At 41.9% G+C, this 14,238-nt stretch overlaps 1 protein-coding gene across 2 annotated transcripts in view; it reads right to left on the bottom strand.

Annotated features, from left to right (window-relative positions):
* Positions 1 to 2,356: 2,356 nt before the first annotated feature.
* The window catches only part of PTPN9 (protein tyrosine phosphatase non-receptor type 9), an 85,275-nt gene continuing 73,393 nt past the window's right edge, over positions 2,357 to 14,238 (bottom strand). For both annotated transcript variants that reach the window (XM_045848556.1, XM_045848555.1), the window contains 5 exons: positions 13,872 to 13,938; positions 7,765 to 7,843; positions 6,431 to 6,581; positions 5,815 to 6,022; positions 2,357 to 5,065 (listed from right to left, as the gene is read on the bottom strand). In XM_045848556.1, coding sequence (XP_045704512.1) covers positions 4,851 to 5,065; positions 5,815 to 6,022; positions 6,431 to 6,581; positions 7,765 to 7,843; positions 13,872 to 13,938 — 720 coding nt within the window. In that variant the 3' untranslated portion in view covers positions 2,357 to 4,850. The remainder of the gene's footprint in view (positions 5,066 to 5,814; positions 6,023 to 6,430; positions 6,582 to 7,764; positions 7,844 to 13,871; positions 13,939 to 14,238) is intronic.

The following is a 14,238-nucleotide window of genomic DNA, read 5'->3' on the forward strand; positions in this document are numbered from 1 at the left end:
GCACACCTGGTTGGTCATGGAGTTTGGACAACTCCGTTAACTGGACAAGTGGCCAGGTTTTGATGCAGGGAGGAGTAGAAGGAAGTGAACCTGGAGTAGGGGAGGGGCACTGTGTACTCTTTGACCATCTTTTCTCTATTTCACTGTCTTGCTTTTCTACTTTCATCTTCATCTCAGTGCTATCAGGAACACAGTACCCTAAAGTGTTGAAAAGAAATCACTGCTCGTAGGCCATGTTGGCCTTAGCAGGAAAAAAAAATGAGTATATAATACCACAGCATGTAGTCCTGGCTGGTAGCTCAGTTGGTTGGGTGACTTCCCACAAAACAAAAGGTCGCTGGTTCAGTTCTGGGTCCGGGCACATGCCTAGGTTGTGGGTTTGGTCTCTGGTCGGGGTGGATATGGAAGGCAACCAATCAATGTTTCACTCTCTCTCTCTTTCTCCTTCCATTTGCCTCTCTTAAAAATAAATAATAAAATCTTTTAAAAAATTGCAGCATTTACATTAAACAGAAGGAAGGATTTTCTAAAAGCTGTGGTGGCAGGCAGAGAGAAATGAAACACTGCAACAGGTTTGAATGCTAGATTTCTGTTTGTGAAGAAGACCCAGTCTTCTCTGTAGTTTGCAGTGTAGTTGAAAACACTTTATCTTCAGGACTATTTTGTGATGGTAGCTACAGGGCAGATACTTCCCAAGAAAAAATCTGGTTCTAAAGCTGGTGGGAGCTTTAGCTCCTGCCCTTGGTAAGCTAACAGTGGTGAGTGGGTACCAACCAAGACCTGAGACAAATCTGTGATCTTGGCTGGGGGCTCTTAGTTGTTTCATTCCTTGACTCTGAGTCACCTTAGCTACCCTACATGGAGCAGCATGAAAGATGAATGGTCTATGGGTTATAGGAGATACTTGACCTGTTTTCCAAATGGGTAGGGAATATAGGGAAGTGGGAGCTGCCCTACCCCAAGATCCTGATGGTTCCTCTGCAGACATTCATACTTTGGAGGGCCTGTAGCAGGATCATCGAATGCGGCCCCTTATTTTACAAAAGGAAGCTAGGACTTGAGTGGTGAGATCTCAAAATTAACAAAGAGCTCAGTCACTCTAGGAAAGCTTTTTTATCCGGCCTACATTCCTTGAGATCTCTGATTTGTGGGTTTCTACATGTGTGGTTGTTCCTAGATATGGGGAGCCTTTAAGGGCAGGAGTCCCATCTTCCTCAAGCTACAGTGCTAAAATAACCCAATCTCCCAAGAACCAGTCCCATTCTGCCATTTATCTGCAAATGGTGACATAGAGATTGTGGGCCTCCTAGGCTAAGGATGCTGGGTAACCCTTCACCTAAGGAGTTCCATCCTAGCAGGTGAAGGGACCAATTGTAGAGGGAGTATATGCTAGTTGAAAAACAGCAATCAAATTAGATAGAGAAGCCTGAGTTAGCCCATGATGGTCTCTGTCCTGAACACTTTTTCATCTTATGTTGTCAATTGGACAATCCATCATTTGACTGTGGGTTCCCTCTCTTGCTTTGTCCACCAAATCTCCTGTGAAAATCTTCACTTCCCAAACAGATCTGGGGCTTCTTCTATGTCTTCTCCTTTCTCTACCTCCTGTAAAACTGAGTATTGATTATCTTCCCAATGGTAAAAGCTACAGATGAACTATTGCAATGGGGCTGTTGATCCCTTTCTCTCAGATTTGGAAAATATCAATTTGCTAACTTTCCTCAGAGTCTGAGACATGCACAAAGGCAGTGCTTCCAAAATCTGGCTCATTCTTTCACTCACTGTATCATGTACAAGGCAGGACCCAGGAACTTGTGTTTTCATGGAGCTCTTGCAAATGATAACCTTGCTAACCTTCAGATGTTCAAAAAGGTGCTTATGCATAGCTCCTGAATTTACAGAGCAGTGGGTGATAGCTTCTTCAAATAAATGACAGTTTAAGTTTACCTCCTCCAGAACTTATATCATTTAGTCCTGTTACCTACACATTTCACCAAAACTCTACCATCTCTGATCTCCCAGATTTCAGGTATCTCTGTTCATCAATTATGTTTGCTTGCCCCAAGGGAATAAAGGATTATTATCCAAGGAAAGGACTGGTTTAATTTTCTCTACACTTCAACTCTTAAGTCAGAAACTAAGGAAAAATTTGTTGACAGATCAGGAGCTGAATCCTTCGAGGGAACCTACTGTAACAGTTAACATTAACAGCAGGTACTTTGGAGTCAGATGGTCCAGGCTCTTAGTGGCAAATTAACTTTCCTGTGCTTCAGTTTTTTTCTTCTGTCAATACCTACCCCAAAAGGTTGTTTTGAGGGTGAATGAAATACATAGAAAACACTTTAAGCAGTACCTGGCCAGCTAAGCATCCAGTAAATATTAACTTCTATCACTTTTATTAAGAATGTCCATATATTAACATACACTCCATGCCAGAACTGTACCAACTGGGCAGGCTGTCAACAGGGAGTAGCTATATGGCATAGGGAGTGGCCCTACGTGGATAAAGCTACTGGTTCTATTCTAAGAGAGACATGCAAATGACTCAAGATCCCAGCGTACCCATAGGTATGGAGTGTCCCTGGAAGAATGACCCTTTCAGTACTCTGGGGACCTAAAGACCCTACACAAGGAGGTCCTACATAGGATAATCAGTCACCAATTCTGTCACCCTTCTAGTCTACTACATGCAACATGAGCTTAAGATCAGTTATCTGGAATTTTAAGAACTGTTTATACTCTGAAAGACAGCCATTAAAAAGCCCTAGTTTCAAAAGACAAAACCACCATCTGGATCTTTGAGATAGCAATGTAGTGAAGAGGCCAAAAGCTCTGTAAGCAGACCAGCTTCTGCTCTGGTTTTATAGCAAATCACTATATCCCTCTGGGCCTTACCTTCCTCATCTATACAGAAATAGAATAAAGGGAGAATAATCTCTCATTGGAGTACTGTAAAGTTTGAATAAGATAATGGGTGGGGGGAAGCACCAAACATAGAGATTAACACCCCACGAGCACTCAACTGGTGCTGGTTCTTTATTTCTGCCCAGAGCTAAGGTCATGGCCTACAGGCTAGGTAGATGGCTGTCAAACCTGAAAGACTCAGATACAAAAAGACATGGGTCCTTCCCTGCCTCCCCACCCCTCCCAGACCAGCTCTTAAGACTCCCTCCTCACCTTCCCAGCCCCACACTGCTACTAAATTGATGAAGCTAAAAGGGTTTGATCACGTCAGTATATTTATATGTAAATACAAAACTATTGGTGTAAGATATTGAATATGAACATTTACAATTATTTTCTGAATCTGACTCAGTCAATTGACATTAAATACAAAATTAAAGGATTGTAAAAATAAGAACATATACATTCAAGAGCTTATTACAGTATAAAATTATTGAGGTCTGATCAGTTGCCAACCTCATCTGTGATGGGGGAAGGTTTAGGGGTTCCTGGGATTTTCTTGGGAATGTAGAGCACTGCATTCCACTTCTAGCACATCAGGCTGGGAGCAGATAGGAAAACATTAAGTGAAAGGGGAGTGGGGTTATAGAAATTGCAGGGCACTGCCTCACCCAGCCAGGAGTTAAAACTTTTTATTGACACAGAATCCGTCCAGCTTGAGCTCCAGGGTCTGTCAGTTACTAGGCAGAAAAAGATGGGCATCCGAGTAGATAGGGCCAAGCTGCATAAGGAAAGGAACCTTTGGGGGAAAGGAACCAAGATAATTCTTCCAGGGAAGGATTCTCATAGTAGTTTCCTTTCTCATACTTGGGCTCTTTCTTTCCTTTTAAGGCATCGTACCAATTGCTCTTGCCTCTAGCTGCTCTGTGAGTTCATCTCTACTCCAAGGCTTCAATCCCCAAGGGACAGGAGGAGGAAAGAGAGGGTCTGAAATCACAGTGGAGGTCTATTACCAAAATCAGCAAAGTAAACGGAGAAAAATCATTAGGTAAGGGCAATCTATGCTGCTGAATTAAACCAGCGTCACCACAAACCAGTATTCTTGGCTCCAAAAGATAGCATCCTGGAGAGAGATAAGTCATGATGTAAGGATGAAAGCCTGTGGCAGGAACATAGAAAGTGGATATCCTCTTCCACCATTCTGTCATTTGACAACTGGAGACATAATCCCCAAACCCAGCTAGTCTAGGATAAACAGTAGGGTACAAGAAGCCACAACACCTGAAGTGCAACACGGAGCCCCAGGAACTTCTACAAAGGAGTAACTCTGTGTATATGTATTTATAGAATATGACCATATTATCACATACAATAATATATTATATACACACATACATATGGACCCATACACATAAGTGCACACACACACGCACACACACAGAATAACAGAAAAGACTGGAATACACACTCTAGGAATAAACGTGCTTGGCACTCGGGATGTTCTCTAGAATATATAACTTGGTCAAGCTTTCTAGGAAGGAAGGTAGATGCTCACCAAACCTCCCCATTAAATCCTAGCAAAGGGAAGGGATGGGAAGGAGACCTCCAGAAGGAGAGGGCATTGGGAAAGAGAGTAGGGAGTTTCCTTTCCCACTTACCTTGCTTGGAGCCCCTAGCAAAAATCAATAGCCACAATTTGGTTATAATAAGGCACAGTTCAATGGCAGTTGCTAGGACTTAAGAACACACTGTTGCTGGCCCTTTCTAATAACAATTTCACCACATCTATCTTGCCAAAGGGAAAGGCTGCTCTGCGTGCACCGGGAGACACAAGAAAGAGGTTGGTCCATGGCTTCAGTGTAACTGATGGCAACCTACAGGCTCAGTGGTGTCCGGGATAGTTTAAGGAAGAAGGCTGGCCAGCAGGTGGGAGGCTCATGGGACAGTTACTGACCCTCCATGGCCAAGAGGTTGTGGCTGGATGGCACCATGCCCTCCCTTTCTGCGAACTCCAGGATTGCCTTGTAGCAAAAGTAGTACTGCTCAGGGGTCTGGATGCTGAAGGCCCTCTGGGTCCTCATGCGGGATACTGTCTGGAACACATTAAGGGTACCAAGCTCCTCCAGCTGTGCCAGGCAGATGTCCAGTGAACAGAAGGTACCTGAAGGAAGAAAGTAAATAGTCATATCTATCCTGTCTCTCCTCTCCCAGCGCCTCTACCAAATAACCCGGCAGCACTGGATGACTGAATTTAAAGGCAAGGGGCCTCAGGCCTGAAAGGACTCAAGGGGGAGGACACAGCGTTGGAGGCCAGGGAAATGAGAAGGCCTCTTGTCATGTATTTGGAGGAAATAAGAACAACAGGCGGAAAAGTGAAATCCCAGACAGAATAATAGCACTTTCACACGTGGGCCCTAATTTTTAGACTCTACAATTTCTCCCCAGAGACCTGATGCAAACCTACTCTTGTTGACCTTCTCCCACAGGGATCTCTGATAAGAAATGCCAGCAGTCTCTGAAACGTACATCCCTTAAGAATAAAGTTGCTAAGTGGATCCAGCATGGAGAACACAGAACAAAATGAGAACCTTCCCAAGGAGGGGGATGGGAAGGAAGCAACAGCCCAGCTGAGCTCTCTGGACACCCAGGTGACAGCGATGGGGTCAGAATATGATCATGCCAATGGGATGTATAAAGCATCAGTCCCAGAGGACTTGGCTTGTGAAGTGTATATTCTGGACACACAGTTAGCACTAAGGTTACCAAAAGGACGCTTAGGACGAATTTTTCATGGCAATTCATCACCAATGGATCAAATTCTCTCAATCTGGCAGTAAAGAGCTTGGTTATTCCTCCACCTCCCTTACTGTCTCCAGAGACTCTGAACAGCTGCATCAGGTGAATTATTACCTGTCCTGCCAATGCCTGCACTACAATGGACCACAATGGGTGGCTCAGGGCACTGCCCTTTGGAGTCTGCTCCCATGCTGCTGACGGCCAGCCTCTGCTGGCTCCTGACTGCTCTCAAGAAGTCAATGAGGGAAGCTGCTGAGGAGGGGACACCATAATCTGGCCAGCTCAGGAACTGAAAGTGAGTCACCTGGCGTTTCTGCCGTTCCTTGGATAGAAAAAGAAGCAGAAGTTAGTGAGGTCACTTCTGTTTCCCCTACCTTTGGCTTTTCCAGTTCTCAATGCCCTGGGATCTCTACCACCAAGATTCCTGCCTACCACCCTCAACTTTCTCCACTACTGCTTCTCTACAAACCCAAAGGAAAGGTTTAATGTCTAGAAGGGGCATAATTCCTAACTGTAGGACCCAGACTTCTTCTAAGTTTCATTCCTAAATAATGCCCCTGTTGTGTTAAGACAATGTAATTATATTGGCTCTGAACTGAGTATCCTCAGCTTATGCCCAGAAAAATGGAAGTAACTTATAAGCTCTCTGGAATCCTGACTATTCCTTTTAGAGACTTTCTTTACCTTCCCTTACCTTCAAAAAAGTGAGAAAATAGAAATCCGGATTTACCTCTGTGTTATGAATTTCTAGCGTTGTTTTCTTATAATGGCTCATGTTCTCCACGCCTAGATTGGTCACTGTGAGGAAGCCAAATCGGATCCGAGAGTCTTTTTCTAAAGGCCAGTACTGACCACACTTCCTCCTGCCGCCCTCCTCAAAGCTGAAGACACATAGAGCAAGGTAAGTCTTCTAACCTTCCTCTGCACAGCACTAACCACGCCCTCCCCAGGACCTGCTGTGCTCCAGCAGCACAGACGACCTGCAGCAGCTTCATCTCTTGCACTGCTTCTAACTTACACTCTTGCCTTTTGGCAGAAAAGGAAGAAAGCCTTCATTCTAAATGGATGTACCAGTGCAAGTCTCTGCATGTACTCCTTTAGCAGACATTTACTGGAACATACCCTATCATTTTGCCTCTTTCCTGATACCTTTGGCACTCCACACATACCTGGGATAAATACTGAGTGGACAAAGAAAGACAGTAGAGAAAATATGGTGGGCCAGATTGAACTGCCTTATATCTCAGCCACTGTTCATTCTCTTCCCCAATGAGGGCCCTTGGGTGATAGAGGAGTGAGAAAGGCACAGCTCCCAGGATATCAGCAGGAGGTTTGTATAAAGGCCTGAAGTCTACCTCACTGCAATTCAGGGGCCCCAAAGTACTCCAAGATGGTACTTCTTCCATGACCTCCTCTCCAAATCAAAGGGTGTTGTAACAGTGCCATGAAAAAGGGAAATAAGCTAATATTCTAATTAATTTTTTTGTTCTCATCTGAAATAGGTTATAATTATCATAATGGTTATGGTAATACTAATGAAATAGTAATTCCTGAAGTTTTGGCAGGTATGTAGATCAAAATTTCAAAAATATTCTTTTCATCAAGAGCTTCCTGCCTAAGGAAGCAGAAAACAGTCAAAGTAGCAGGAAAAGGGAGAACAAAGGGGAACTGGTAGTTCGGAAGCCAGGAAGACAGCTGCTCTTTGGAAGCATGGACCAGATTAAAAGTGAATTGCCCCATATCTCCCAATACTTCCTTTAGTGGATAAGGCCAGGGCCTCAGAATAGGCTGTAAATGGCACAGGGTCACCAGAGCCATGGATTAAAGCTTTGAGAAGTTAGAGCTATCAATTTCCACCACACCTTGTGTTATCTTTGAGTCAACTGAAAAAACAAACCAACAAACCAACAAACAAACAAACAAAAAACCCCTACATCATCTCAAACTCATGGCCATGGCTTTTATAATCCTCATTGTTTCTAAGAGCTAAATTCCTCTTTTGAATCACCTATACTTGGTGTTAGGGTAGGGGCAGAGAGGTGGGAAAAAAAAGGATGAACTCACCGAGTGGTCATGACAATCACCAAGACTTTTTGCTCCCACACCATGAGCCAGAAATCACGATAGGTATTCTCCAAAGGTCCTGGAAAAGACAAGGTATATAACTGTGAAGCACTTCTTCCTTGGCTCTTCTGTGGTTTGGAGTTAACCACAGATACTGGCTCCCTGCTCCTCTGGCTACATCCTGCTATTTCCTTGAACCACCAGCACCAGCACAGCACACAGCATGGGAGCATGTTAAAAATCACATCTCCATGTTAACAGGGACCCCAGGTACAGTTTGAGAAGCACTGTTACAGACTCTCTCAGGGCCTTATTACCAGGATTTTAGCTATCCTATCTATACTGACAGTGTCAACTACGTACATTTCTCTAGCTGTTTTCATCTCATCTAAGCTAAGCCTTATAAGCACCCAGTTGCCTATTGAATTGTCCCCTTCTGTGTCCCATCATCAACTCAGACCCAACATATTTTCAGCCCCCTCCTTCAAATGTAGCTTTCTCTCTCCATTTTCCCATCTCTGTTAACAGTACTGGCCTTCTTCAATCACTTGGTCTTCTTCTTCTTCTTCTTCTTTTTTTTTTTTTAAGATTTTTAAAATTTATTATTTTTAGAGAGAGGGGAAAGGAGGAAGAAAGAAAGAGAGGGAGAGAGACACTGATCGGTTGCCTTCTGCACACCCTCAACTGGGAACCTGGCTGGCAACCCAGGCATATGCCCTTACTGGGAATCGAACTATGACCTTTCAGTTTGCAGGCCAGCACTTAATCCACTAAGTCACACCAGCCAGGGCCAAGCACTCAGTCTTAAAAAGTTGGAGTCAACTATGACTTATCTGTTTTCTTTTTTTTTAAAGATTTTATTTATTTTTAGAGAGGGGAAGGGGAGACAGAGAAGGAGAGAAACATCAGTGAGTGGTTACCTCTTGAGTGCCCCCTACTGGGGACGTGGCCCACAACCCAGGCATGTGCCCTGACTGGGAATCAAACCAGTAGCCCTTTGGTTTGCAGGCCAGCGCTCAATCCACTGAGCCACACCAGCCAGGGCTCTATTTTCTGTATCTACTAAGTCCTAAAGATTTGCCTTTGAGTTGTTTGTGGTTTTTATCCTTTTGTCCCCTTCCTGATCTCCCTGCTCAACTTCACTGCTATGAGAACCAACCACATCATCTTTTGTCTGAATTACAGTATTCTTATCTTGGCTTACTTTTCTTTCTTTCTTTTTTAAAAAAAGACTTTATTTACTTTTAGAGAGAGGGGAAGGGAGGGAGAAAGAGAGGGAGGGAAACATCAATGTGTGGTTGCCTCTTGTGTGCGCTTACTGGGGACCTGGCCCACAACCCAGGCATGTGCCCTTATTGGGAATTGAACTGGTGATACTTTGGTTTGTAGGCTGGCACTCAATTCATTGAGCCACACCAGCCAGGGCTTGGTTTACTTTTCTGAACAGGACTTTCCCTTCCAATCTATTCTGCATACCCCTGCCACTTTAATCTTTCTAAAAAATTGTTTTATCACAATATAGACACATCATGCTTACTTCTGTTTCCATCCTTTGCTCAAGCCATCTCTCTCACCTCCAGTGCTGTTCATTTTCTACTCCTTTTCAGGTGCTGTCTCTTCCTTGAAACTTTCTCTGACCACCACAGAGGGTTTCCTCTCCTCACAGATTTTGATGGCACAGCTGGATCAAAACAGCTTAAATACAATGTATGTGATCTTCTATCAGTCATTTTACTTTGTGAGAATTAATCACATCTCAGCAAACATGGTGCTGACTGCAAGTGCTATGGTGTCAAGTTCTTCTGCGTTAGAACCTGCACAAGATGGGCACTCAGCAATAACTCTGAAGATATTTGTGGGATCTGAAGATACTTGATACAACAATTCCCTTTCAATCAAGGGAGTAACTACTCAGGATAACTCCTTGGAGTTTCCCAGTACTTTTTCCTCCTCTGGTTGTAGGGAAGCAGGGAAGTAACAAGAGTTGATTTTTGTCCTGGAAGTTTGCTAGTTTCACTATTATTTTTGCTAAAGCCTTTTTAGCAAGCACTAACATTTTATTTTTTTTAATGTACAAACACATTCTTTTTAAAAAAATATTTTATTTATTTATTTTTAGAGAGGGAAGGGAGGGAAAAAGAGAGAGAGAGAAAAACATCAATGTGCAGTTGCTGAGGGCCGTGGCCTGCAACCCAGGCATGTGCCCTGACTGGGAAGCGAACCTGCGATGCTTTGGTTCACAGCCCGCGCTCAATCCACTGAACTACGCCAGCTAGGGCTAGCACTAACGTTTTATAATACTAGAATTTCCTCTTGTGCATAAGTAGATACTTCCAAAAGCATGTGCGGTCTTGAAAACAAGTTAAATATCTAACAAAGGAGGATTAAATTATCATATACCCCAAATTTAAACAGTCTATAAGGTGATAGGTATTATAAGATCTGTATTTTTTGCTCTGGAAAGATATGCATAACATACCATCAAGTGAAAAAGCAGATAATGTATAGAAGGAGCCCATTTTGTTACATATTTTATATGCCTGTACCTATTTATATGAATAGAAAAAGGTTTAGAAGGAGATGCTGCAAAATGTTAACATTATCTCTGGGTCTCAGGATGGTGTGTGATTTTCATCTTCATTTAATGGATACACATTACCATAATGTGCACATCAAGAATATAAGAATACCCTTGCCCCATCTCTGACCCCTGGTTTATCCACACCCCACTATGCACCACAGCATCTCTCAGATACTTAACTTTCCACATTCAAACCACTGACAAATTGGTGTTGCCTCTCAGAGCACCTGATCACCCAGATAACACTCAAACTCAGGCCAGGCAGAACAGGTCATAATTTCCTCAAAGGCATGAGAGATTTGGAAGGAAAAGTGGCACTCTTCAGATAAGATTCTTTTAACAGAATACTTTTCTGAAAAAATTAAGTCACCAGTTTGTGCTGACATGGGTAAAACAATCCACTGACTTGCCTTGCTAGGATTTTTGACCCAAACAGACATACTTTCAAATCCTGGCTTACTAGCCACTTAACTAGCTGTGTGATACAAGGTCACCTAAGCTTTTGGGGCTTCAGTTTGTTCATGGATTAATAAAATAAAACTTCCTTGCAGAGTCTCTATAATAATTAGAGATTATGTATCTGATACATATTCTTAATAGACAGGGTATTATTATTATAAATAACATGATGATTAAGAATCAGAATACTATAGTCAAGAAGGTTAGTCTGATAAATCAAACCAACCTTCTCAACATCACAGGGCCTGTATCTTCTGGTGTTAACACATTCTAAAGGTGATCAGTGTTTGACTCAAGAGCCCTCTGTCCTATATTCCTGGAGGAGTTTCTTCTGGGCAGAGCCTCCAGCACCAGCCTAAAGGACCCAACCCTTGAATAATCAGCCAACACTAAGCAGTGCCCTTGCCTTCTAAACCTAGAGCAAGAAGCATTATGAGGCTCCCTAAAGCCAATCCTTACTCCCTATAAGCCCAACCACACCAAGACCATCCTCCTCAGCAAAGGCCCTACTCTCTCAAGCAGATCACATCATATCCTATACCTGCCAAAAATCTTTCCTGATAGTTCTCTTGTTTCTTCTTAGGGTCTTAAAAGAACTCCCTTTGGAGGGAGTTGTCCCTCCTAGGGGAAAAAAATAAACCTGTGATCATAAGACCAATGAACAATGTACCAAGAATCCAAAGGCCCTTTTCCCTTTTGTCTCTCTCAACTTTAATTTTTTTTTGGGGGGGGGCAGGAATCCAACAGAAAGCTGAAATACTACTATAGTATATTCTTACATTCTTTAGTTCAAAAGCTATCAGTTTTAACTATCATTTTACAATATTTGCTTACCTCTATTGACTAGTCCCCCTTATTTGCAGGGGATATATTCTAAGATCCCCAATGAATGCCTAAAACCAGTACCAAACCCTACATTTATGTTATGTTTTTTCCATATAGATGCTACATAATTTATAAATTAGGCACAGTAAGAGTTTAACAACAATAACTGATAAAATAGAATAACTTTAATAATATACTGTAATAAAAGTTATATGAATGTGATCTGTCTGAAAATACCTTATTGTATCCTACTCACCCTTTTCTTGTGATGATGTGAGAAGATACAATGCCTATGTAATAAGATGAAGTGAGGTGAAAGACGTACGCATTGTGACAGAGCATCAGGCTACTGTAAGGGTGACTTGAACATAAGCGCTGTGATACTGTGACAGTCAGTCTCATAACTGAGATGGCTACTAAGTGACTAATAGGCACGTAGCTTAAATAGTGTGGATTCACTGCACAAAGGTTGATTTCACATCCCAGGTGGGACAGAGAGGGACAGTGCTAGATTTCATCATGCTACTCAGAATGGCATGTAATTTAAAACTTATGAATTGTTTATCTCTGGAACTTTCCATTTAATATTTTTGAAACACAGTAGACCATGGGTAACTGAAAACCACAGATAAGGGGACATTGCTGCATACATACACATGTATTTTCTTTTTTAGTGAATTATTTAAAAGTAAGTTTCAATTATTTGAAAAAATGATAAAGAATAAGAAAAAACAGAAAATTTTCAAAAATGTAATTCTAATGCCCAGAAATAGAAACTTTATTTCTGATCAAAGAAACAAAAAAAAATAAATTTCAACGTGCTCTCCCTCTTGGGAGCATGCCAGTACCTTTCCCTTCCCCCGTCCTTCCCCTAGATGTTACCTTTGCCATTCCCTCTCCTAAGCTCCAAGGGCCCTTTCTTCTGTCTCTGTAACTTGTTTCCTTTTCCTTTGCAGCCTAGCTGGCTCACTAGTACTACCTCTGTAACTTTCTTAATAAGCTTTCTCTTATAATTTGAAAAATAAGTAAGTATCAGACATTATGACACTTTACTCATAAATGCTCAAACACATATTTAGAAGAACAAAGATGTTCCCCTACAGAACAATACCATTATTTCACTTAAGCAATTACACATGGATATAATAATATTATTTAACACATAGTCTCCAATTATCCCAATAGTTTGTCCTTAACCATTTAATCCTCCAAATGCAGGTTTCAATCATGGATCACACACTATCATTGGTTATCATGTCTCTTTAGTCTCCTTTAATCTAGAACAGTTCTCTGATCTTTTTTTTTTTTTTTTTACTTTTTAATGGCATTAAAGTTGGAGAGTTTAAACAAGTTTTCTTACTCTATGTCCCAGAATCTGGATTTGATTGGTTTGTTTCTCATAATTAGATTCAGACTTAAAAACTGGCAACATATAACACAGGTTATATGGTACAGTTCTCAATGTTTCACAGCAGGAGACATATTAACTAATGTTTGTCCACTAATGATGATATTAAGTTTGATCACTGACTTGGTTAAGGAAGTATCCACTGGATCTTTTGCTAACCACGTTCTGCAATGGTCAAAAGGCCTTAAGCCCACATGGAGGACTGTTATGTCCTCCTGTGTTTTCTTTCCACCCTTTTAGAAGATGATCCAATATTCTCCTTGAGATGGCAGAGGCCAGGTCAGGAGTACTGAGCCCACAGCAACATTTATAAAAACTCCATATGAAATCCTCCTGAAGCCCAGTACTTCACTGTCAAATGGAGCATATACTATCCATTTTGGAAGACTGCTGAGGTGCCCTGTGATGGTACAGGGATCAGCAAAGCCTCTTAGGATAGCAACACCCATTCACAGATTAGATTCAATTTCTGGGAAGTCCCACTGCCACTCCTGGCCTCCTATTGGCTATAAGAACACCTCACTAGCTAAAGAGTTCTGATGTTCCATCCCCTTGGGTTGGCAATAAAAGACACAGTCCAAAAACTTGTATTGGTGTTGTGTGTTCAAATCTCCAGTTTATCTCTATGCAGTGAGTTTCTAGGCATAGCTTATATGAAACTCTATGCTTCTCAACTGCCTTCCTCAATAACCCCTAATCTTTATGAAAGGCCAAGATATAGTGGCCACAACATCACATTAAGTAACCATTTTCTTTAAAAATTGTGCTATCCTCTGGTATAAGAATCACAGGTAGATGACTCAAAACCAGCTTGTGAGAGGCAGACTAACTTACCTTGTGTACCAATATAAGCATTCTTCTGCTTGTAGCCATCCATGAAACTGGCATTGATGTAGTCTGTCTAATGATAAAAAGGAAACATCATTGCAGCTGTGTGGAATATACCATTTGGGTGGGAAAATGATGTACTGGTAGGTAAATAAAACCCAGGGTATGGATAGTCTCTTCTTGTCGGGGGGAAAAAAGAAGCAAAAGAGCCAACTCAAAACCTCACTTCCATAAATGTTGCTGAAACAAGTGGATATCCACATGCAGAAAAAAAATCAAACAAAAAAATCAAGATGACTCCTTCCTCATACCATACACGAAAACTACCATATTTTGCCATGTATAATAAGCACTTTCTTGCCCACATTTTTGA

Source organism: Phyllostomus hastatus, unplaced genomic scaffold (genome assembly GCF_019186645.2).
Source record: "Phyllostomus hastatus isolate PE091 unplaced genomic scaffold, TTU_PhHast_1.1 phas_contig_62, whole genome shotgun sequence".
Lineage (NCBI taxonomy): Eukaryota > Metazoa > Chordata > Mammalia > Chiroptera > Phyllostomidae > Phyllostomus > Phyllostomus hastatus.